The sequence below is a fragment of the Halyomorpha halys genome, unplaced genomic scaffold, assembly GCF_000696795.3.
Source record: "Halyomorpha halys isolate HHAL.00 unplaced genomic scaffold, Hhal_1.1 Scaffold58.1, whole genome shotgun sequence".
In the NCBI taxonomy this organism is placed as follows: Eukaryota; Metazoa; Arthropoda; class Insecta; order Hemiptera; family Pentatomidae; genus Halyomorpha; species Halyomorpha halys.
The window spans coordinates 345924-369399 of record NW_027110919.1 but is presented as its reverse complement, the minus strand read 5'-3'; the positions used below and the strand labels follow the sequence as shown (position 1 = coordinate 369399).

The following is a 23476-nucleotide window of genomic DNA, read 5'->3' as shown; positions in this document are numbered from 1 at the left end:
GTAAATTATTTATATATATTATGTCTTGTATATATTATATTAGTCTTGTACATTTCTTCTGTAATTTTTTTTGGAGAATCCTGAAGTTAATCATCCGAGAGACATGCCTTGCCAAGCGTAGCCGTCCCATCATAATGAACTTGACCACATCTGTCTCGACAGTGAGTTCATACAGTTCTCGGTTTTTTTTTCGGCGCTAGAGACCTGTCTTCGAACGGAAACGACCCTTGAACCGTCATAATAATTTACGTATCGCATCTTGGAGTATTACGGATAAATGATTATTTCAAAAACGACTTTGCTATTTGAAGAAAATTGTTATTTGCACGCATTATTTAAAATTTTTATTTTACATCAATCATTGGAAACAAATACTCAAAATAATTATTGTACTTTTTGTTATCTTAAACTGTTGATGAAATGACAATAAAAGTAATAAATCTTGGCTGCGAGTTTATTTACGCTTATTTACTAAAAGGGAAATCTACACAAAATTATTCTGTTAATGAATTAAAAATACCATAATCAGTTTTAACTTTTATTTTTGAAGAATGGTGCCAAAATTGGAGGATTAAAATTAATTCCAATAAATCTCACCAAATCACATTTACCCTTCGTCGTAAGTCCATGTCTTCTTGCCCTACAGTATCCTTTAATAATACCCCTCTTATTCCTGTCGAACAGATCCGTTACTTAGAAATACATCTGGACAAACGACTGACATGGAATCCTCATACAAGACTAAAAAGACAAGAAACTGCTCGTCGATTCCGACTATTACAACATTTACTAGACAAACGGTCTAAATTGTCAATCCATTACAAAAGATTGATCTACATGACTATTATAAGGCCTACCTGGACATACGGAGTTGAGCTTTGGGGCTCCACTAAACCATCCAATTCCCCCCGAATCCAATCCTTAATGCTCCTTACTTTGTCACAAATCAAGTCATCCATCAGGACCTCAATGTCCCGTATGTTGCCAATATGGCCAGAACCAGATACCATTCCTTCCATGATAAACTTCTCAACCATCCAAATCCACTTGTTTCAAACCTGGCTTCTCCTTCATTACCTAATAATCCTCCTAGGCGTCTGAAAAGAAGATGGCCTTGAAATCTTCTCCTCTAGAAATGTTATTAGAGTTCTATCAATGGGTATTGTTTGTATCATGTCATTGATATTACCTACAGCAAATTTACTTGTATATATTTTTATACAGTTGTAAATAACAATAAATAAATTATTTTTAAAAAAACTTGTATTTACTTGTTTAGTAGATTATTTCACCATAATTTTAATTTAACAATAAAAAAAAAATTATTCCATCCATTTCATGTTCCGAAAACTTAATTTACAATTACAAGTGTAATTCACAATAGATATATTACTTACGTCTTGTTTAGTTATTTTTTATCACATTTTAAATTAATTTTCAGATTAAGTCAAAACATTAATTTGTCTAGTAATAATGACTTTTTTTAAAAAAAACTATAGTCATAATCTTGATATCCATAACTGTTATTCCTTTGGTTCAATAATTTTGAATCAAGAACTTTTGTTTGCCACATGAGCCATTGCTCTTGGCCCAGACCAGGAAATAGTTCAGTCTTCCTTGAACTTTTGATCAGCTCACTCTATGAGTATGTGTTATCTGAGCTTCTAAATTCCATATATTAGAGATGGGAGAGAATTTGGAAAAAGAAATGAAACAATTATTAAGACAATTGTCTGTTAATGTATTGAAGTGAACTTTTTTTAACAACAAACAGAAATAATTTTGGTTATAAGAAACAATAAAATTATATAAGTGACATTAACTAAATTACGTTTCAAGAGTCTAACTGTGAGTGAACATATGGGAGATGGAATGGGAAAATTAAGTAATGATTTCTCTTTGATACAACAGTGGGAGAATATGAAATGAAATACAACATACATCAAGTATTGTGACTACTTTATTTACTTTGTTTATAATGTTTTGTTTAAAGTTAAGTTTATATATTTATTTTAATTTATTCTTAATGCTGAAGAATGGTATCGTACTACATCCTATTATTTTTTTACTCTGAATATTTAATATTTAAAATTCATTAATTAAATCTAAACATTTTGGGGCCATCACCATCTTCAGGTGCACTGCTATATGTATTGCATTACTTATTTATTTAGTATTTAGATTAAAATAACAAGAGTCTTTATTATAATTCTAATAATAATCAAACATTGTTGTCTTATTTTAGCTCATTTATATTATATGTCTTTATCTTCTAGTCCAATGTTTATTATCTAGTGATAAACCTATACTGTTCTATATTTATTTTAAATTTATAATAAAAATATTAAATAAATAAAAAAAGAAAGGAGAATCCATCAGTTACCACTATTGTCATATAATTCTACAAATGATTAAACTGGTATCTAAAATACATATACATACCTCCATGTTTTGTATTCTTTATACCTCTATTCTACTGTTCTCTTTAAGAAAATTCATATTAGTTCTGTTTACTTTAAGATATGATTCAGCTGTCTATTGTATTATTTGGTAAAAAATATTATCTCTTTGTCATAATATTTTATATTTCTAATTTCTAAAAACACCTTTATTCATTATTTTATGTTAAGAAAAGGTATACAATTGTATTCTATACTTTTTAACTCTGAATTATTGTTGGAATCTCTGAAAGAACAGTGTAAAATATTTTAAAAAAGTAAATGATGATTTTTAATATAAAATTTGGTTAATTTATATTAATTAATTACTATTTATATTAATTAAGAAATTGACAGTAATTTCATAATATAAATTAACTCTGATGTTTCAATTAATGATAATATTGTTTCAAAAATTAAAACTTTTATGAGATGCATTAATTTTTATATAAAATTTCTCACTAATGTAATATTTCTCACTGGTGACCTGCCAGGAATCACTGTTTAAACATTACTGCAAAGGTAGTAATTTCAAAGAAAAAACATAACAATATATATTACAAAACATCTTGATGTGAAGAGGTAATAGCAAAAGAATAAATCCAATAACTATAAGTTAGTTTACTGATTAGATAATCGGTAATCTATAGCTGATAACTATAACTAATTACAGTGTTGTAAAAAATAAAAAGTAGTGTCAATAATTAAAACATATTCATAGCTGAGATCAAATGCTAATTGAAATATCAATTTCAAGCACAACTTTAGGCAGATTACAATTCAGGCAATTCAGATTTAATAATTTTACGAATGAGAAGATATTCGTAAAATTATTAAATCTGAATTAAAATCACAAGATACGTCGTTGCTGCTCCAAATACCTGAATAACAATTAAAAGATTAATTTTTTCAATTATAAATTATGATAAATAAAATATAATACTTAAAAAGCTTTCATACATTGCTACTTTGCTTTAAAAGTGGCACTAGTTAAAAAAAAAAATTCATTTTATTTTTCACCTAAAAGTTAGAGCCGTAAACTGTGGTTACTTCCTCTGCTAACTTAGCCCTGCATAGTGTCTTAAAATTATTCTACTTGCCAATGTACTTTCTACTATGATTACTTATGAGTACTGTCAATACAAAATAAAAAAAAAATTATATTTTTAAATTATGCCGCTATCAAAGCAAAGAAGAGATATATACATACTTATATACGTTTAATTACCTGAACAGCAAGAGACAAATTTAGAGGGAATAATCGTAAGACATTTAGTGGTTTAAAGCTGTAAGTTACTTTTAAAATGTGAATTTCAAGCTGAAAAAAAAGTTAATATTGTTTATTGTCAAAATCAATAATAAGAATTCATAAATATTTTTTGTAATTATTACTACCTCTCCACAATAGCAGTGTCTACTGGGATCTAAATATTCACTTAGCAGTTTTCTTGTTGCTAAAGCCTTCAATTTCATTTAATTAAATTAAATTATAATTTACAAATTTTAAATTATGAAGGATGATAATATTTAAACTTTTAAGTATTAATTTGTGTCAGTATTTACCTGTTTTTCCAAGTATGAACAAGGCCACAAAAATATCAATAGTCGACAAATTTCATGTAACGTCCACAAACAGTTTGAAATAACAAAGTGATACCCTATATTTGACTTTTCAAACATTAGACTGTTCATAAAACCAAAGAAAGGCCCGCATATCAATTGTTCAAATGAATATATCATAAGAAGTAGACTTTGTGGGCTATTTTGCTGATTTATTTCCTCAATCACATTGCATAATGTTTGATAGTTTTCAATAGATTTTGATAAATTTAATAATTGGACCACATCTCCTGTAATAGAGATTAACTATAGTTGAATTTGCTCAATTTAAGCATAATTTGAAAAATAAAAATATATGAAGTATGATTTTTATTAATGTAACCAAATAAATGTATAAAATTAATATTACTATGCAAATAATTACAAGTTCATGCCATAAAAGTATTAATCTTATGTTACGATAGAATAATAAGTTGCAGTAATTGAATAATTCCTAGAAAAATATTGGTATAGCTAATTCCTTGGCATTCGGTCTAACATTACTAGAATATACCATCAAAGTAATGAATAAATATTCTCATACAACTTTATCTGCATAATCCTATTATATATTCTTTATTTTAAAAAATACTCAATGAATGGTGATTGTTGAGGATTCAACATTTAGCATGCTATTTAGAATTACTTCAATAAATTTTCAAACTCATTGAATATACTAAATAAAGATCCTACTGGAAGTTAGATTTTTACCCCCTTAATCGGGAGGCAGGATATGGACTGGAATAGGAGAAAAGAATCAATGGTCCAAGAATGAGTCATCTGGTCTAGACTCTACAAAACGTAACCCCACACTGCATAAGCGGTAAAGGGGATAAAATGATTATGATGATGAATTATGAAAGGCATATAGGTAGTACTAGTCTACAATTGTAAACAGTACTATTATAGAAAGTTGCTAAAGAAAAATAAATAAAAAGTAAAATTCTAACGAGATGCTCAAGTTTTTCATCATTTCTCATTATTCAGAAAAAACTTTTGGTTAATGAAAGCCTATATCTAGGAAAAATTAGACAAACTGAAGCCCATTAGCTCCCTAATTAAAGCGAGTTGAATATACTATTATGTTGTTAATAACATTCATAGGAGCAGCAGTTTCTATGATACTCAGCAAAATTAATTCACAAAGTATTGATTTTTTGTTATTTGAAAAAAAATGTTGCTTTTTAGCAAAAATCTAGAGAACTGTTGAATGTACATAGCTCTATTAAAGTTAATAGTTTAGAAAATTTACTCTACTTTAAATAATATGCCATGAAGTTTTTTATTGTTGTAAGTAGTTTCAAGGATATGGAGCTCTGAATGAAAAATGAGCATAAATATAATGTTTTACCCAAATAAATTAAACTTCAGGGAGTGTTAACCTTAAATACTTCATTATTTACTTTGCAATGACATTTACTGTATTCCTTGTATAGTCTACATAAATACTGAACCTTTTTCAAACAGGAAACAACGCACATTTCTTTTTTTCTTTACTTGAAAGAACTAAAAATTCATTTTGTGTAAATTCATAATATTTTATTCGGCTAAACCTGGATTTTCATGGAATAATTTTTAGAGGGCCTGCATTTTTTTAAACAGTTGTCCAAACATCTTAATGAATCGGTGCCTTAAGTCACAATAAACCTCATTATTTATATATTTTTGGATCTAAGAGGATTATATTATGATGAAAAATAATTTTCTTTTTTTTTAATTATAAGCAAAAAATATTTTTAGTTTAATTAAAATAAATTCAAACCCAAGAATGATTACCCACAGTAGGACAAATGTGCTATTTTTAAAAAAGAAAATAAGTAAAGAAAAAGCTTTTCGGTCCACAAAATATGAACTGGTGCTAGAGGGGACAAGTCACTTAATTAATTAAGTTAATTAGCCCTGTTCTTAGCAGGAGGTTTAGAGGGTATCCTTACTTTGTTCAATATTCAACAAACCTCATACATATCTCAAGAAAAATCAGCAATCGACATTTTGAATCCTTATCTGACAGAAGTAACCACTGTTGTAACAAGAAGCTCATGTTTTAGTTTGAAAAATAAATATTTGCAGAAACCTGCAAAAATTGAAAAACAAAATAAAATTCACAGCATTAATTTGATTCTTGTTGTTTATATCCAATAAAAGTGATGCCAAATTCCATTCAAAAGAAAACAAATTAAAAACAAGCTGGTGAGGAAATGCCTTTCTATAAAATTTATTGAAATGAATTTATATAATTTGTTTTTCACAATTATTGTACAGTAAAACAGAAAGATTTATTTAGCTTTTTATTCTGTTATTGCCAAGAAGAGGGTTAAATATCATTTCCAACTAACTAAAGTATTTTTAGGAATTTCATATAATTGAATAACCTTAAATTAGTTTTACTGCAGAACTTTTAAGAAATTTGTGATAAAGGATATTTTGAAATATTAAGACCAGTGACAGAATGTAATATTGGTGAGAAACTTATCAAATCTGTAGTTTCAATCTTAAATACAAGCCACAGACAGGTCACCCTATTGATGAAGACAACTCCTGCATGCATATGTGTTAGATAAATAATGTAACCAAAAAATTTAAAGATCATGAATACTCCTGGTATGACCTGGTAATTATAATAACTTTGGAATGGAGGAATTGAAATTCATAATAACATTTAAAAATATGTAATGATAGTTTTTAAAATGATTTAATTAAAAATACATAATATTGTTTATTTAATAATAAATTATTTAAAATATATATGTTTCACTTTAAGTATGTATGAATATCTTTTGATTTTTTTTTGTTACATAATTTATAAAATAGATTCAACCATTCTCACCTTTTCTTGGTACTAAAGTGTTATTCAATTTGTTTTTTCCTCCAAATAGATTTTCAAGATTTTTAAGTAAAACATCGTTCAATGATTTAAAGTGAGTTGCAATATTCATCACTACATAGGTAAATTTAATGTGCATCATTGCAATTATTAAATAGCAGAAACTGAATGTTATAGATGAAAATTCAAGATCACCGTTTATACGATACCATACATAATGATCATAGCTAATTACAAAAAATTGTCCTACCAAAAATAATTTTAGAAAAATAGAAAAGTATTCTTCATCTTTATTTTTAATTAACATTAATTTTATCTTATTCATGTTTTTTAATGTTTTCATCATCTTTTCACCAAAATAACAACTTAGCAATACCCCAGTGACACTAGTTAAGCCAATACAAAGACAGTCAATGCTATATAAAATCAAACTTTTATCTGACTTAATATTGTCTCCTGAAATGGTTTCCGAAATGGTTGCCAAACTTTCGATAATTACCAGTAAAAAACTGTATATTATTTTGATTTTACTATTTTTCATAATTTTAAGTTTTTTGTCAAAATACAATTGGTTCATTCCAAAAATGGTATAACTAGAAAATAATTTGTAACCATCTGGAAACTTTTTCATCTAAATAAGCAATGAGATACTGCAGTGTGTTTCCCTTATTACTTACAGGAAAGACATGGTTAGATTTAATTACTTTACAAGTCTGTTTGCCTAAATAAATCAATTCACCCCTCAAAACAAGAAAATTGTTATGTCAAACTTGAATAAAAAATGATTAGGCTTTCAAAGATAGTAAACAGTTTAAATACTGTTTGTTTAATAAATAAGTAATGGTCATAGTTGGCATTTTATAGAGTTAAAAAATTATTGGACACTCCCAAAATTATATAATTTTGAAAGAATGTGCTGATAATTTTGTTATTAAAACCTTTTAAATTAATAATAAGTTTTTTTCTTTTTGAAGTATTTCTATAGGAGTTCAAAAGTAATTTTGCTGAATATTTTCTAAAATCAACACTCATATCCACTTATAAAATATTATCTTTTTTTTTCATGTAAACAATGGCTTCAAGAGAGGGGGTATCAAACATTTTAAAGATTTATCAACAGTGCACTAACAAACACTTTCTCATCATCCTGGCTTTCAGAAGTATTTTGGCAACTGAACAATTATGGTTTTAGTAAGTAATGAATGAGTTTAATTACTCAATATTTTCCAAGAGTATTCTAATATTTTTAATACTTCTTTGCAGAAATACAGTTTTAGAGGTCTTATGGCACCTGTCTTTACTCCTTTTCAAGCGAATTCAAGGTAAGGTTACTAAATTATCATAATAAAAACTTTTTTTAAAAGTTTTTACAACATAATTTAAAACACTGAAAAACCAGAAGACCAAATAATAAAATAATGTACATCAGGGGAGAAAGTAAATAAATATTAATTATTGAAACAGAGATGGTAACTGGAAAGAATATTATACATAAGGTAATATCAAATTTTTAACTTAGTGAGACAACAGTCTAAAGGTCAGTTGAAATTATCTTAAGGTTAAAGCATTTCATCTATTCAGATTTTTTTAGGTTAACATATAAACAATCCTGTAACCAGGAATTGTATTATGGGAGGAGTAGGCAGATGTTACACTCCTTAATAATTTGAAAACCAAAAATGTTTGGAAATTTGAGATTTAAGAATCTACCTCAAACTGCATAAACTTTACTTAATGAGTAAACTAAACAAAATAGGTTATAACCGCTAAATAGAGAGGCCAATTTTCCAAAACATTTTATGGTGAAGAGAGAGATGTATCAGGGAATACACTTTTAGCTATTAGTGTTTTCCATGGCACATCCTCGGTGATTAAATCAATATTAAGATAAGAGCTGAAATCACTCTTTACTTTTTCAAAATAATTTAATATTTTTTAAGTATTATTTGAATTTTATATCTAGTATTATTTATCAAATCCATTTCTATTGATTTCATGCTGTAGTTAATACTTATATATTTTTTTTCTGACATAGGCAAGATATATTTACAGAATATATTCCATCTTATGGCGCATTTTTAAAAGAGAAGGGAGTTCTAGGAATATTAGGTGATAGTCAAAGATAGTGTTTATTTAATCTAAAACATTTATATTATATTAACATTGAACTAAATTGTAATTGATCTCTTCAAGTAAATGGAACAACTGGAGAAGGAGTCTCAATGAGCACAAAAGAGAGGAAGTTAATTACCGAAGCTTGGGCAGAAACAGTCAAAAAAACTAACCAAACATTAATGGTCCAAATTGGTGGATCTTCACTGACTGATGTTAAAGATATGGTAATAAGCTTTTTCATTACTAAAACATAATATTTATAGGTATATATTCAGCTGCATAAAAAATGATTCAATTTTTTGATATAGGAAATTATATATTATTATTAAATTAAATTATTAAACTATAAATTTATTGAATAAGAAGACTGTTACTAGACTTTTAAGAATTCAGTATCCACTAATAATGATGTATACATTTCATGATTCATTTTACTTATAATTAAATTATATATTATTATTTGATATAGGAAATTATTGACATTAATGAATTGGGTATTCTCTACTGAGGAATTTTGAAGGGGTTCTATCTAATCATTAAATCTACAAAAAAAAAAAAAAAAAATACACATATTTTGATTTAACATTCTAACTGAACTATAGAGACTCAGGCATTGTTCTATTTCTTTGGATAATTATGAAAAAAATAGTTTATTAGTTTGTTCATTATTTTTTCCATTCATTATTATTTATTGACTATATTTTGACTTTTTTACTTCATAGTTAAGGATTTAATTAGACTGTTCTGTTAAATTTATTTAACTTATGTCAATTTTAACTTAATTTGTAATTAAGATGAGATAATTGACTTAAAAGACCGAAAAATGTCTGCAAATTGACTTTTCACAAATTATTATTCACCAAAAAAAAAAGTTGTATAAAGTAAATTTATTTACTAATCAAAATAGAACAAGCCTAGTAACAGTGATTTTTATTCAAATATAGAACCAAAAATCCTTAAAATGTTACAGTGGTTTTATCACAAGTTTTTTTTTCTTCTCAGGCACAACATGCTGAGAAGGTGGGTGTTTCCTCTATCCTATGTCTGCCAGACCTGTTCTTCAATCCTAAAACTGTCGATGATTTAATTCATTACTTGAAATTTGTTTCACATGCAGCTCCCAACACACCTCTCTTTTATTACCACATACCTTCTTTTACAGGAGTTAACCGTAAGAATTATTTTCAGGAATTCTTTATTTTTAAATTAAATCCCAGTTAAAACTAAAAGATCAATTTTATAGTGCAGATAAACATTCCTAGTTTTCCAATAACTGTTATAATTTATTTTTAATGTACTTGATCAATTCTGAATGTAGTTGATCAATTGAACAACCATTTTTTTTTAACAACAGAGTACACTCTTAATTTATTCACTTTTAAGTGATAATACATAAATATATAAACTTACCTTATATACATCATTGAGTTATAAGTTGAAAATTTTCATGTTAGAGAAAAATATACTAATCAAAGTTTAAAATTGTTAACAATTAAAAATAAACGATGCTTATTTATTGTATTTTATTTTTTTAGTTTCAATGAGTGAATTCCTAAGCAAAGGAAAAGATCAGATTCCAACACTTTCTGGAATTAAATTTACAAGTAATGATTTAGATGAAGGAGCAAAATGTTTAAAAGTACATGAAGACTTAACTGTTTTTCTTGGAGCAGATACTGTAAGCCTTGTTTCATCTCATAATAACTACATTTTATTTCAAATGATGATATTACAAAATTATTAGATCTACAATATAATCCAATTATTTCATTACCTGCAATTAATAAACCAAGTTCATAATCACATTAAAAATACATTGATTTCTTTTGAAGATCAGGATCTTAAGTAGAACCATGTCGAGCCTTAGTAAAATATGGATGTATATACATGTTCATCTGCTTAATACCCAAGATTTTTGAAATTTTGATTTAATTGTCCCTTGGTCAAAATGGTGACATATAAATCAATCTTTTGATGTTATTGTTAATTTTCTAACCACTTCCAGTTCTCCACTTAACTCTGAAATTCTCCCTGTGATGGGCTTTTTTTACGGATTCTGATAGCAGATCAAATTTTAAGATGAATTCATATTAAGCACTTTTTTGTTCCAATGCTTTCTGGAGGTGTAAATCACTAAAAAATGCATTTTTATCGAAACAGTGAGGAGAATAAAATCGTTTCATAATTTAATTTCCCTAAAGAACACATCTTCATAGTTGATGCATGTATTTATTAAGGAATCATCAAGAAAGCTATTTTCATCTTAATTTTTGTAGCAATTACTAATTACGAACAGGTTATTATAATTTGGTTTACAGAGGAAAAGTTTCCTTTGTCACTAATTCTTTTAATATTATTAGATCTTTATTTTCATTATTTTTCTCAGATTTTTTCAGCAGCTGTAATGCTTGGATTTGATTCTGGAATAATGACAACATTAAACTTTTGGCCTGAGCGATTTCAAGAAATACAAAATAGCATTAACAGTGGTAATGTGAAGCAAGCTATGCAAACACAAACTAAAATATCAAAAGATATTGAAAATATTTTGGCCTCTGGTTAGTACTTATCATTCTGAATATTTTTTCATAAATTTAATTATCAATATTGTTTATTTAAAAGCTAACTAATAATATAAATAATGATTCAAACAACATGAGTTGAGCTAATAATGAAAGTTATATATTCATCAGGTATCTCTGGCATTTCTTAAATCATGAAAATTAATCTGCAAGTGATATTATTAATTTCTACTTACAAGGGAAAGCTACGCAGGTGGGATCACCAATTTCAATGAACCTTTTTTTTTGGTGTTACCAGCTACAACAATATTATACAATGTCCAAGGGTTGGTACTAATGCATCCTAGGGGCTGAGAAAAAAATATTTAATAATTTTAGACATTTTCTTAAAGTTAAGAAATGTTTTAATTAGACATTTTCTATATTATTGTATGCCGCCTTTGTTCTCCATGTATTTGAGGGTTATTATATACTAATTAATTGTTTTTGTTTTGGGTTGACAATAGACTGTTAATATTGTATTAAATAAGTTTAAGTGTACAAAATGGCATTTCTCACAATAACTCTGTATCATTATTATTACCTCAGTGATAATATTTTATCAAAAACACAAAAATTTTTATTAGGCCCATTTCGGAAAATCAGTCAGTATGAATTTTTGCAATATTCTACCCACAATACACAAATTTCTGCCGAATGACGATTTGAAATAGGCCAGGTAAAATATTTTTTGGTAAAATTTGTTTATATAGGGATTTTTGAGCACGCTAAAAACGAATCTGACTTACTTTTTCTTAAAGAAATTGTTTTTGGTCTACAATATAGGAAGTTATTCTTGGTTTTTTAATACATGTAAACTCAATTAACTAAATGATGTTGTTGTTCTGCATCTGAAAACCATTAGATTGGAAAATTATTACCTCAGTTTTTTTTACTTTTTAATAAAAAAATTTAGCAAACAGTTGAAAATTAAATTATTTTTCAGTCCAACCGAATGACTTAAGAAGTAATGTATAGATACCAAATTTGTAGGAAATTTTCTTACCTTTAATCTAGTATATGAATTGTTTTGTCATAGAGCCAATAGTTTTGTAAACATAAGCTAAAACTGAAAAAAAGTACAATTTGTTCATATATTTTTTTTTTTTGTGTTTCTTGAAAATAGTATCGTATATACAAGGAGCCAAAATCCAGAATCTGTTTCAGTGTCCCAAAAAAATAACGAAAAACTTATTTAATTTTTTAAAACATTATGAGATTTGTGATTTTGATCCAACCATATAACATAATATAAAATATTCAATATGTATAATATAATATACTTTTTTTAAAGGATCATGGGTTCATCAGATGAAACTGTACATGAAAAATCAACTTCAACAACCTGTTGGTTTGACTAGACCACCACTTGGAAATTAAGATTGCATAGGAAAAAGAGCATAACCTTCTGGAACTGACTGCTAAATATCTTGCTAAGAGAACACTAAATAAAACAAAATATTTCAGGAATAAAAGTTTTAATTTGTTAAAACAAGAAATATTTATACAAACTGGAATGGTGATAGTAATTAGATGTAAACCTTTCCTAGCCTAAGCTATCCAACATTTCAAGGCAATATAGAGAGAAATGTTTTATTTGGTCATGCTGCCCAAAAACATTGGGTTTATGTAAAATAATCTTTTTTTTCTATAAAACGCTACTTGTTGCATTAGTTTGTCTAACAACTTAATTCTAACATATTCACCTGGCTGTCATAAGTCATTTAATAATTGAGGGAGTATTATTGAGAATTGGAAATGTGTATATATATATAATAATCCAGGAAAACTGATCTTCTATCAAATAAGTTAACCAGGATAAAATTTAAAACATTTTTATTTAAGGAAAAGTTTTCTAAAAATAATTTATGAAAAATAAGTTTAAATAGACAAAATATACTTAATTTCTAAAACTTAAAATAAGTAAAACATTCAACAAAAAAAGATATTAAGCCAGGGTAAAAATACAATTAAGAAAATATATGGGTATGAGGAAAAATGAATAAATAAATAAAACAAAGCACTGCTCATTCTGCCTAAACTGAAGAAAGCTTGAGCTTTGTATTGTTTTTAAAAATTTATTATGTATTTTAAACGTAACAACTATCAAAAAGTTATTATAAAACTGCTGATTATGTTGTTTTAACAAAATCTACAATTAAAACTTAATTAAATTTATGAATATTATAGTACTTGAGATAAATAATTAAAGATTAAAATGAAAGGTATAAAGAAAAATATTTTTCATTAATCACTTTAATGTTTTCATTAAAAACTAAAACAGTAAATCACTCAACAAGCATACATTTTCCTCAAAGAAAAGATTATGAATAAAGCTATAAAAACAGACAAAAAGGTACATGATGTACATTTTACAGTTGAATTTTTTGTTTGACCATCTCGTGAAACGATTCTAGAATAAACAGCAGCAAATGCTAGTTTTTCACTAGAAAACTGTAAGTTTGATGTAAAATGATTTGTGTTAAAATTTATTTTTGAACCTTCAGGTATTGATCCAAATGCTTTTGGATCTGAACTGCCAGACGACTCTAGAACATCAGGAAAAGTAAAATCTGTAAAATTTTTTGAAACAGCCTTGATCGAAATACTATTAAATGAGGTAGAATACAAAAATATTTTTCCATAAATAGAATTTTCAATCATGAGGGGTAAAGTATTACCACTTTTGCGACCACAACTAGATAAAGAATAATTTAAACAAGGCATTATGGAGCATACTTGGATTCCAGCCGTTTTGGCACCATAAAAACCTCTTACACCATCATGCATAGCTAATCTATAATGATAATGAAAAAATGAATCATTTCTAATATATGTTGTATCAGACATGTTTAATTCAGCTTCAGGGCGATAGGTGAATGTCATGTTAACCTTAAATTCACAACATAGAGCTCCTTGACACATGGTTCTGTTCAGTATTTGTGTTACAATCAAATTATTCTTAAAGTCAGTTTCACTGCCATTATTACGAAAAGGAGTCAATAAATGAGTTTCATATGACGATAAGTCTTCGTTCCATAAAACCAAATCACTATCATGAAATGTATCCTTCTGTAGCTCAGATTTACTCCAATAAACGTCTCCTAAAAAAATAAATTAACAAAATATCTTGAATAAATTTAGAATACTGTTAAAATATAAAATGGAAATAGATATGGTAGACTCTTAGTAAATAATATTATTTTTTGTTCTTTCATAATAGTCTATCATTTAATTTATTTTTAATCAAAGCTTGCACAATTAATTTAATTAAAATGAATCTTACTCTGTGCTCTAATATTTGACAATTAATAAGTATTTCAATGGTAAAAGTTAAAAGCAGAACTCGGATTTTTATGCAGTAAAACCCCACAAAATATGTGCCACAAAATATACAAAAAAAAGTAAAAGATGTAGTAAAAAAAACAAAATACACAGCAACAAAACTCCAAATATGCAATATGACTGTTACAATAATTATTTATATTACTAATGTGACTACAATAAGTTCTGAACTAAGAAATAAATTGAAGGAGAGTGTAACAATTTAATGAAAATGATTTCAAATGTTGCAACATGTTTTTATTCATAAACTATAATATGAAAATAATTAAAACGTTATGAGGCAAATAAGAAATGGGAAATAAACTAATTATTCCTCTATACCTTAAAATATTTTTATAATTATAAAATGATGTTTAAACACCATTAACAAACATGACTGGAGCAAATTAATATGCACTCAAATTATCGAGTTGTGATCAATGTCACTGAGAAGAACTGAATCATTCCAACTTATAATTTGATTTATATTTTCCAAAATATAGAGTCCCGAATTTTTCATAATAACCTTTTCTATAGTTTTTTCAAAGTTTTTCCTATTAGTACACTTTTTTTTCTGTCATAAAATTGAATCAATAATTTGAAACCATTATCCAACAACTAATTGTAAACGGGAGTACGATTGTGAGTTTATTGCTAAGTATTGCACATTTCATTGTATACTTTTTCTATGCTATCAGTAACAGCAATGAACTAATAAAAATGACCTCCCCCTCCTAAAAAAAGGCTTGTTGATGAAACTTTGTAAGAATACTTAAAGATCGTTTATTTTGAGATCAAGTAATCAAGCGTCCAATGAAATTCCTATTGTGGAAGGATGGTTTTTTGGGGTAGGGGGAAAATATGAGTTTCTTGAATATTTTTTTATGCTGAATCTAATAAAATTTCAGATGGATAAGGCAAGTGCAAAAATGATAATCTTGACAAGATAATTAACATGTTGGATGATGGGATTAATGAACACAGTAGAGTATACATCTCAAAAAATATTGGAAATAAACCAAGCAAGCTATATCCAATCGCTGTCAAACAAATCGCAACATCTATGAATTTTAAGATGAAGGAGAATTTTTGTGTTACATCAATAACTTTTTTTACTCTATGATTCCAATATCCCAAAAAAGGTACAGAAAGACTGGGATTCATTCAAGACAAGCAAATTCAGGTTCTACATAATTCACCAATCCCTTTTATGATCGTTTTAGTAAAATGGAAGTACTTAGGAAACTCAATTCAACCTTCTGACATTAGAAACCTGTTTGCAATTAGAAGCAGACAGAGAATTAAACCTTAGCTCCAGAAGTCTTGCAAAAGACCCCTTCTTATTGGAAAACACCGTAGACAGACCATCAGATTTGCTAGAAAACATCAATCTTGTATTGATGGGGAATAGAATTATTTGATTTTTGACAAGATAAAAGTTGCCCTAAACAGTTCAGATGGTCTTCTACAGACTCTTTTCCACCTAATAGTAATGTTGAGGTATTGTTGCAACTGGTATCATTTTAGAATGTCTAAATTAAATAGAAAATAGTTAAAGTTTATTGCACTTCATGGGATAGCATTTTACTAACCTTTTTTTCCTTTTTTGTATATCTTAGCAGTCAAAATTTGTGTTTCACCACGGTCACTGAAGCGATAGACCAAAGGACCTTTCTTTCCTGCATATATTCCACTGCCAGTGCTTGATCGCTCAATTGAGTTTATTCCGGCAGCAAGAAGATTGGTGTCAGTCATATACGCCCAAGAAAATTGCATCTGCACAGCTATATTAAGAAACAATAATACAAAATTAACAGATGTATTCTTAAATTTTTTAAAACTTTTTTAATATAAGTTTAATAAGCGTTAACAAAATTAAATACAACTGGTCTACAGATGTAATAGTCAAAATTCCTTACAATTAAAATTTAAAAAATGTCTAGACCTCAACTTCTTAAAAATTGACCCGGAATCATTAACATATGACATAATAGAGATGGTATTTTATAGTGGTAAAATACTAACAAAGTTTAGAAGAAAGAAACAACACACCCCTTGACAAAAACAAAACAAAAACAGGAAATCCTACCATGTCAGATATCAAGATAGGATAAATTAATGTAAATAATTTTTAAAAGATAGATTTTGTTCATACATAAATCGTAAAGTTAAAGGAATACATTTTTCAGCGATAAAAAAAAAGTTAAGAATTGATGAACACCTTAAATAATGACTGCTACTATAAAAACCAAGGTATTGTGTAATACCATATCCATGTAATAAACTATATATAATCATGGAGTTACAATGATATAACACTTTCTAATTGATGTAGTAATAATATCCTATTAAATTAATAAAATAATCATGAAAATCATACCAAACAATTTAATAACATAAAATTCAATGATAAAGAAAAATGAATAAATACTTACATAACAAGGATGGTAATTCCGAAAACCACCAGGATGGAAAAATAATATCAGTTATATGTTTTTCATTTACAAGAGTCAAGGCTGGTTCTTTAAAAAATATATCAAAACATATGAACATTCCAAAGCGAACTCCAAAATCCGAATCAAAGAAGGCTACTTCAGGAACTTTAGTAATATTTAAATGGTTTTCATTAAACAGGTTATACTTTCTGTACCTGTAAAAAAAAAAAAATCACTATTTTTTTTAAACTTAATTTTAGTACTTTGGTAGTTTTGAACCACTGGCTGCTGAAGACTATAACATACATCAAACTAACAGTAACATGACCCATGACATATAAAAATGTAAGCTTCTTAAGTAAGAAACACTGATTTGCTAAATGACTGCTCGTTAATACATCAGTTTAGAACATAAATCAGGTTAACAACTAAGGAAAATTTCTCAAACTTTATTGGGGAAACTAGAATCTTAAAGATCTTGAATATTCAGAATGAATTAATATTCGGATATATTCAAAAATATCTCAGTCAAATTCCATTATGGGGCAGAAAAACTTAGAGGCAGACTGAATCTCACAAATGTGTTTAGAATGTATCAAAAATACATCTAAAAAGTTCTGAAAAATGTGAGCCGTCAAACATGTTCAAAACGGTGCCTCAAGCATCGGTGGGGAATGTTTTTTAAAACCCTACAACTCTGTTGTTATTAGTCATAGAGATGCTAAACTACTTCTATCCGAATCATTATTAAAAGATCTAGAAAGTATATCTTGACAACTTGAGATCTAAAATCTCAAGTAGACCAAAAGTGAAAACAACTGAAAAGAGTAGATTTTATAATTATAAAATTTGGAATCTCAGTGGAGAAAAATATATTTAAGGAGAAATATCTCCAGAAAATGTTTTTAGCACTGTCCATGAAGTTTTTATTTCATGGGAATTAGTTTAAATAACTCTGAAAATGTGGCCTAAAAACCAGAATTTAAAGTGTAAGCCAGCAAGCAAATCAGTCTGACGCATGCATAATTGACCCTTCTATCATTTCCATTAAAATTTTAGTATTAATTAAATTATTATTTCTATTTTGATAAGAGGGGAGAGACCTTTTCAATTGAAAATAATAATAATAATTATTAATAACAAAGTATTTCCCAGTACATAGGTCAATAAAACTTCCTTAATGTTTTTTTCTCGAAATTTCTATTAGGTAAGTAAATATCTATATTTCAAGATGATGTGTTTGTTTCAAATCTATCATTTTCAAAATACAGATGTGCTGCACAAGTGAAAGGAGAGGATGGAATCTGATAAATCTAATTAAGATGAGACCAACCCGCACAAGCACTGAAAATTTCATCAAAATCGGATAAACGGTTCAATCAATTGTGGTGAAACACAAATTTGACTGTAGAATGACAGAGAGACATATTTACAACCAAATGTGAGCCTTAATGTTTAAAATATAAAATTTCCTACAGGAATATAAATCTTCCCAACCTTAGGTAGCGAGGAGTCAAAATAACAACTGGTTAGTAATAATATATCTAAGGAAATATACATATTGTGACCAGTTCTGTGGCTATCCAAGCTGGAAGAAAATTCAGAAGTGTCTAATGTTAATGAAAGGTTTCAGTAATGTACAAAAAAAAAATTATTTTCATTTGAATTAGTTTTAACCCATATCTCTCATGTAAAAGTCTCCGAAAAAATTCCAGAAAGATCCCAGCTGACCATTACTTGATAAATCAGAAATAGGAATTCAAAGTTGTGCACTCTGGATTTCGGAGTGATATGCATAATTCATTCTAAGATGTGAAAATACTTTCACTGTTAATTAATTGTTTTAATATTGTTATCAGTGTTATCAGCAAATATATAATAAAATTAATAATATAAGTTTAATGGAAATGATACAAGAGGAAGTCAGCGAGAAACAAACCAATTTGCTGGCTTACAATTTGAATTCCACTTTAGGCTACAGTTTGGGAGTTTTAATTTTTTAAATAGCCAGTTAAAAAGAACTTATTTCACCAACCAAGTTGGAATAATCTTAGCTTTTAATTTTATTGTCCAGGACATATCTATCATTTCTTACGTGGAAAATGTTTAATCATTTCAGAAACAGCAAAAACTTATTCCTTGTTCTAAAAAAATATCAATTTTATTAACTTTTTTTGTCACTATTCTTACAACTACGTGCATAAATAATAATAACAACTTTAAATATATCATTTTAAATCCATCTTTTTGTCATATTACCTAGCAACAATGATTCCATTCCTATCAAAAACAACATTTGTATTGTATTTAAGAACCTCGCCACTTGGAGATTCATCTTTTTCATGAATAGTGAAAGAAACATAAACTTGATTGTCCTTTGCAGCATTTGATAACTGCCTTAAAACCTGAAAAAAGAAGTATATAAACCTGAAACTAAATTTCATTGGGTTGGTGGTAAAAGTGATCAAGAGCAACTTTTTATCAATGTCGCTGACTAAACGATTTAATTGTTTGCCTGTCGCCACTTCGCATAAAATCCATGAGAACAATTGACCAATTTTTTTAAATCCACAAAAATACAGGTCCTATTAGAGATGATAGGTATAAAAAAATTATCTAAAATTTGTCTAACACAAACTATTAGAACACACTGATAACCATGAATCAATTGTTTGCTGAATAATTGAGGAGTCCTACACACTATTAGAATTATGAAAAAGGAAGGAAAGAAATGAATAGAAACAAAAATAAAATTACAGGTGATATGTAAAAGTTTTATAGAACTTTTTTTTTTAATGCTTTTTAATACAATTTCCATTTGCGTAAACAATATAACAAATAGGTAGAAAAAATGAGTCTTAATGCAGCCTGATATTTATTTCTTGAGTGAAAAAGTACCGCTCAGAGAGTTACTAACATTTTTAAGGATTCAATAAAAATCAAAGATTAATTTTAGAATTTATGCAAAAATGATTCATGATTTTGAAGTGCATTGATAAAAAATATTGATTATTTCATGATTTATTGGAAAAATCATTATAGTTGTTACACTGTTTTTCCCTCTCTGACATACAGGGCTCAGCATACATTTTTTAGTTGTTTTTCTTAGTCTACCTTTAAGGCAATCTAGACGTCCCCTCTTTTTTCTAATGCTTATTGATTTGATTTGATAAAAAAGACATATTAGCTGACATAGAGAAAAGATAGAACTCTTAATTGAGACATAAAATACTATAATTTATTAACTTCATTATTAAGTAGCTCTTTAAGAAAAACAAGTAATGGTGGTTTATTCAGTAATGCTTAGTTAATTAAAATTCATATGTAAGTGACTGTAATTTTAGGTGAAACTATAGAATCAATCTAGAAGTTATCATAATGGCTAGAAAATATTGAATAATAATAACAAAGCAATACTTGCCAACATACCTCTCTCAACTGAATCACATAAAAATCCCAATTTATCAGGTTAGTACAGACAGAATCCTCCTACCTACATCTCAGATGTGTTTATTATCTATCCTTACAACTTTATACACTCATTTAAACTGTAGTGATGGTATAACTTCAACTATATTTACCTTGTGATGCAATTATTCCCTTGTAGATATACATCATATTTAATGAGAGCAATTTCCACAATGCCACATTTTGTAGCATTAACTTAAGTCATTGTTCTTCTTTTAACCTATGGGTTAGTAATTTACAAAATAAATTATTTCTATAAAAGAACTTTTTATAAATCCAGCCTAATTGCGGGTCTACAGCATTAGGAGAACCAAAATTAATCATTTCAACTTCACTGGAATTGTCGTTTTTGAGATACTGAGATTAATAACTAAATCAGTGATTACAGCTCTATTTTATTATATAGATATCTAATCAGTAATAAAATATTTTAGGTACATTGTTTTCAAAAAATTTCAATCACTTCCTTAATCGTTTTTTGTTTAATCTTTTTTTCTGTTTAAATTTCAAGACCATTACCTCATCATAGTATTGTAAAGTTTTGATATTGCAGAAAAACAACTGAATACTTACTGGATGTAAACTGGAATTGTCAACAGGGGCTATAGAACCATTTCCAAATGGAATTTCAACATAGATAGAGATGTCATCATAATTCAATCCAAGTTCTGGAAAGACAATGATATCTGCCTAAAAAAAAAAATTAATAGTACTTATTTACTTTTTGTGGCAGCTCTGTGTTGTAGAAATACAGAAACTGAGATATAAAAATAATCAGATTAGTATGAATCAGTTCATGATTCTTGTTAGTCACATCATTCAGTTTTACAAATTTTTTTTTTCAGAACAATCATTTTCACATTAATAACATAAGAATATTTTTTAAATAAAACAGATGAATCAAGGGAAACTATAAAATTTGGAATTTTCACTTACAGGGCTAAGGATTTAATGATTTTTATTTTAAAGGTTTATAGATAAGATATTGCAGTTTATAGGATAGGTCACTATTCTCTTAACTCTGTAGGAAAATTTATACCTATTATAAAATAAACATATACTTACTGATCCAGCAGCTATTTTGATAAGTCGAACATATTCCTTGGCATTCTTAAACAAAGTATCATTTCCGTCTTTCCCAGCGAATGGATTATACTCAACAACAGAAGCGTAGTAAAAATCATCTTCAGGTCGGGACTAATCATAAAAATATAAATGAAACTTAAATACTTGAAAATTGGGACTGAAAAAACTTATGTATTCACTATTTACAACAATTTAATATTAATTAATATATTATTCCTATAAATAATGATTTTGATCTAATTGTGTACTAGCCCCACAACATCTTAGGAAAGAAGGACCAAGGGGATGGGCAGGAATAAGGGACCTGATTCGAGCACCAACAGAATTTAGGGAGACATTGTGGCCAGCAATATTCTATTGCTAAAACTAAGATTTTTGCCAAGGGAGAGAGAGACAATCTTAATGTAACCTCACCTTTTTTTCATCCCTCCTCCCCAGAAAATTAAAAAAGAATTTTATAACAGTAATTTATCAGAAAATTATTAGTATACTGTATGTAATCAATCGAAGGCAGGTGACCTGGATAGCAGTCCAGAAAAGAACACAAAATAAAAAAAAAGAAAACAAATTATTTATTAGTAATCAAAATTTTGACCTGCTTTACAGGGCTTCATTAGGGTAGGATACTACAAGATTTACAAGGATGGCATGTCTACTATGGTAGATGATGAATCCCTGCAAAATGGGGTGAAACATTGATTATTAATAAATATTGTTTTTGTTCTGCTATTTAGTATACCTTTCTTGACCGCTGCCCAGGCCATCTTCATACAATTAACAGTAAATTCGGAAATAGGTATCATCTTCTAACATTAATTCATTGTATTGAATGAATAAAGGTCAAAACAAACAAAAAATAAAACTTGGCTGCATACTGTACAGTAAATAATGATGCAAATATTTCACTTTCAAAATGTTTTACTACAGAAAAAATATTTGAATCTAGTTCTATTTAAAGAAACAGCTCATCTGAGCCCTATAGAAATTATAATCAGATTTGTTAAACTTTCAAGAGTAATCATGATCCTGAAATAATCTTAAATTGGTTGCAGTATGCTGGAACTCCTTCTTCCATAGAAAACAGAAAAGTGAGGTAAGGAATATTCTGAAGGATGTAGAGGCATATTCCTCTACCAATAAATAACTTAAACTTATGGTGGAACTTGCACTAGTGTCAGTTACTGCAAGTTCCATTTTCAAGCCTCATTCTATCCTAGTGCATGGTACTCCAAACTAGATGTCAGAAAGAAAATCGTCCTTATCCAAAAAAAAAAAAAAAATATTAAGCAGAAACAAATGTTTATTACTTGTAACCAAAAAATAAAATGTTGCTAGAAGACAGATTAATAATTGACAACAAACAATGAAACAAACATTATAACAAATGAAAGATATTTACGAATGATTAGCAAGAGAGTAGGCAAGTGAAGGTATGTTAAAGCAATAAAGAATGCCAGTAAATGAGTGATTAGATTTTGTTTCTCTGTAAAAATCTTTATTTTTTTCTTTTGATATTTAGGGTGCCAGTTCTCGGACTAAAGATTTAACAAACAAATTATTAAACATTAAAAGATATCTAAAGATTAATAAAGTACTTGGCAAAGAAAAAACTCAATACCACATAAC

At 27.6% G+C, this 23476-nt stretch overlaps 2 protein-coding genes across 2 annotated transcripts; one reads left to right on the top strand and one right to left on the bottom strand.

Moving 5' to 3' along the window:
* Window positions 1–2532: 2532 nt before the first annotated feature.
* Window positions 2533–13210, top strand: LOC106692493 (N-acetylneuraminate lyase). The gene is made up of 9 exons (XM_014438468.2): window positions 2533–2550; window positions 7945–8052; window positions 8125–8183; window positions 8897–8970; window positions 9055–9200; window positions 9979–10147; window positions 10512–10654; window positions 11363–11534; window positions 12832–13210. Exons 2-9 carry the CDS (start codon window positions 8044–8046, stop codon window positions 12915–12917), a joined length of 858 nt encoding a protein of 285 aa, XP_014293954.1. The 5' UTR covers window positions 2533–2550; window positions 7945–8043; the 3' UTR covers window positions 12918–13210.
* Window positions 13211–13356: 146 nt separating this feature from the next.
* LOC106692491 (vanin-like protein 2) lies at window positions 13357–21961 on the bottom strand (the record flags this gene model as incomplete). Its single annotated transcript, XM_067049014.1, is given in 6 exon segments — window positions 13357–14641; window positions 16454–16645; window positions 17297–17511; window positions 19556–19701; window positions 21338–21454; window positions 21830–21961. Coding segments are annotated over 6 exon segments (1614 nt in total), but the record flags the coding sequence as incomplete, so codon positions are not given.
* Window positions 21962–23476: the final 1515 nt, after the last annotated feature.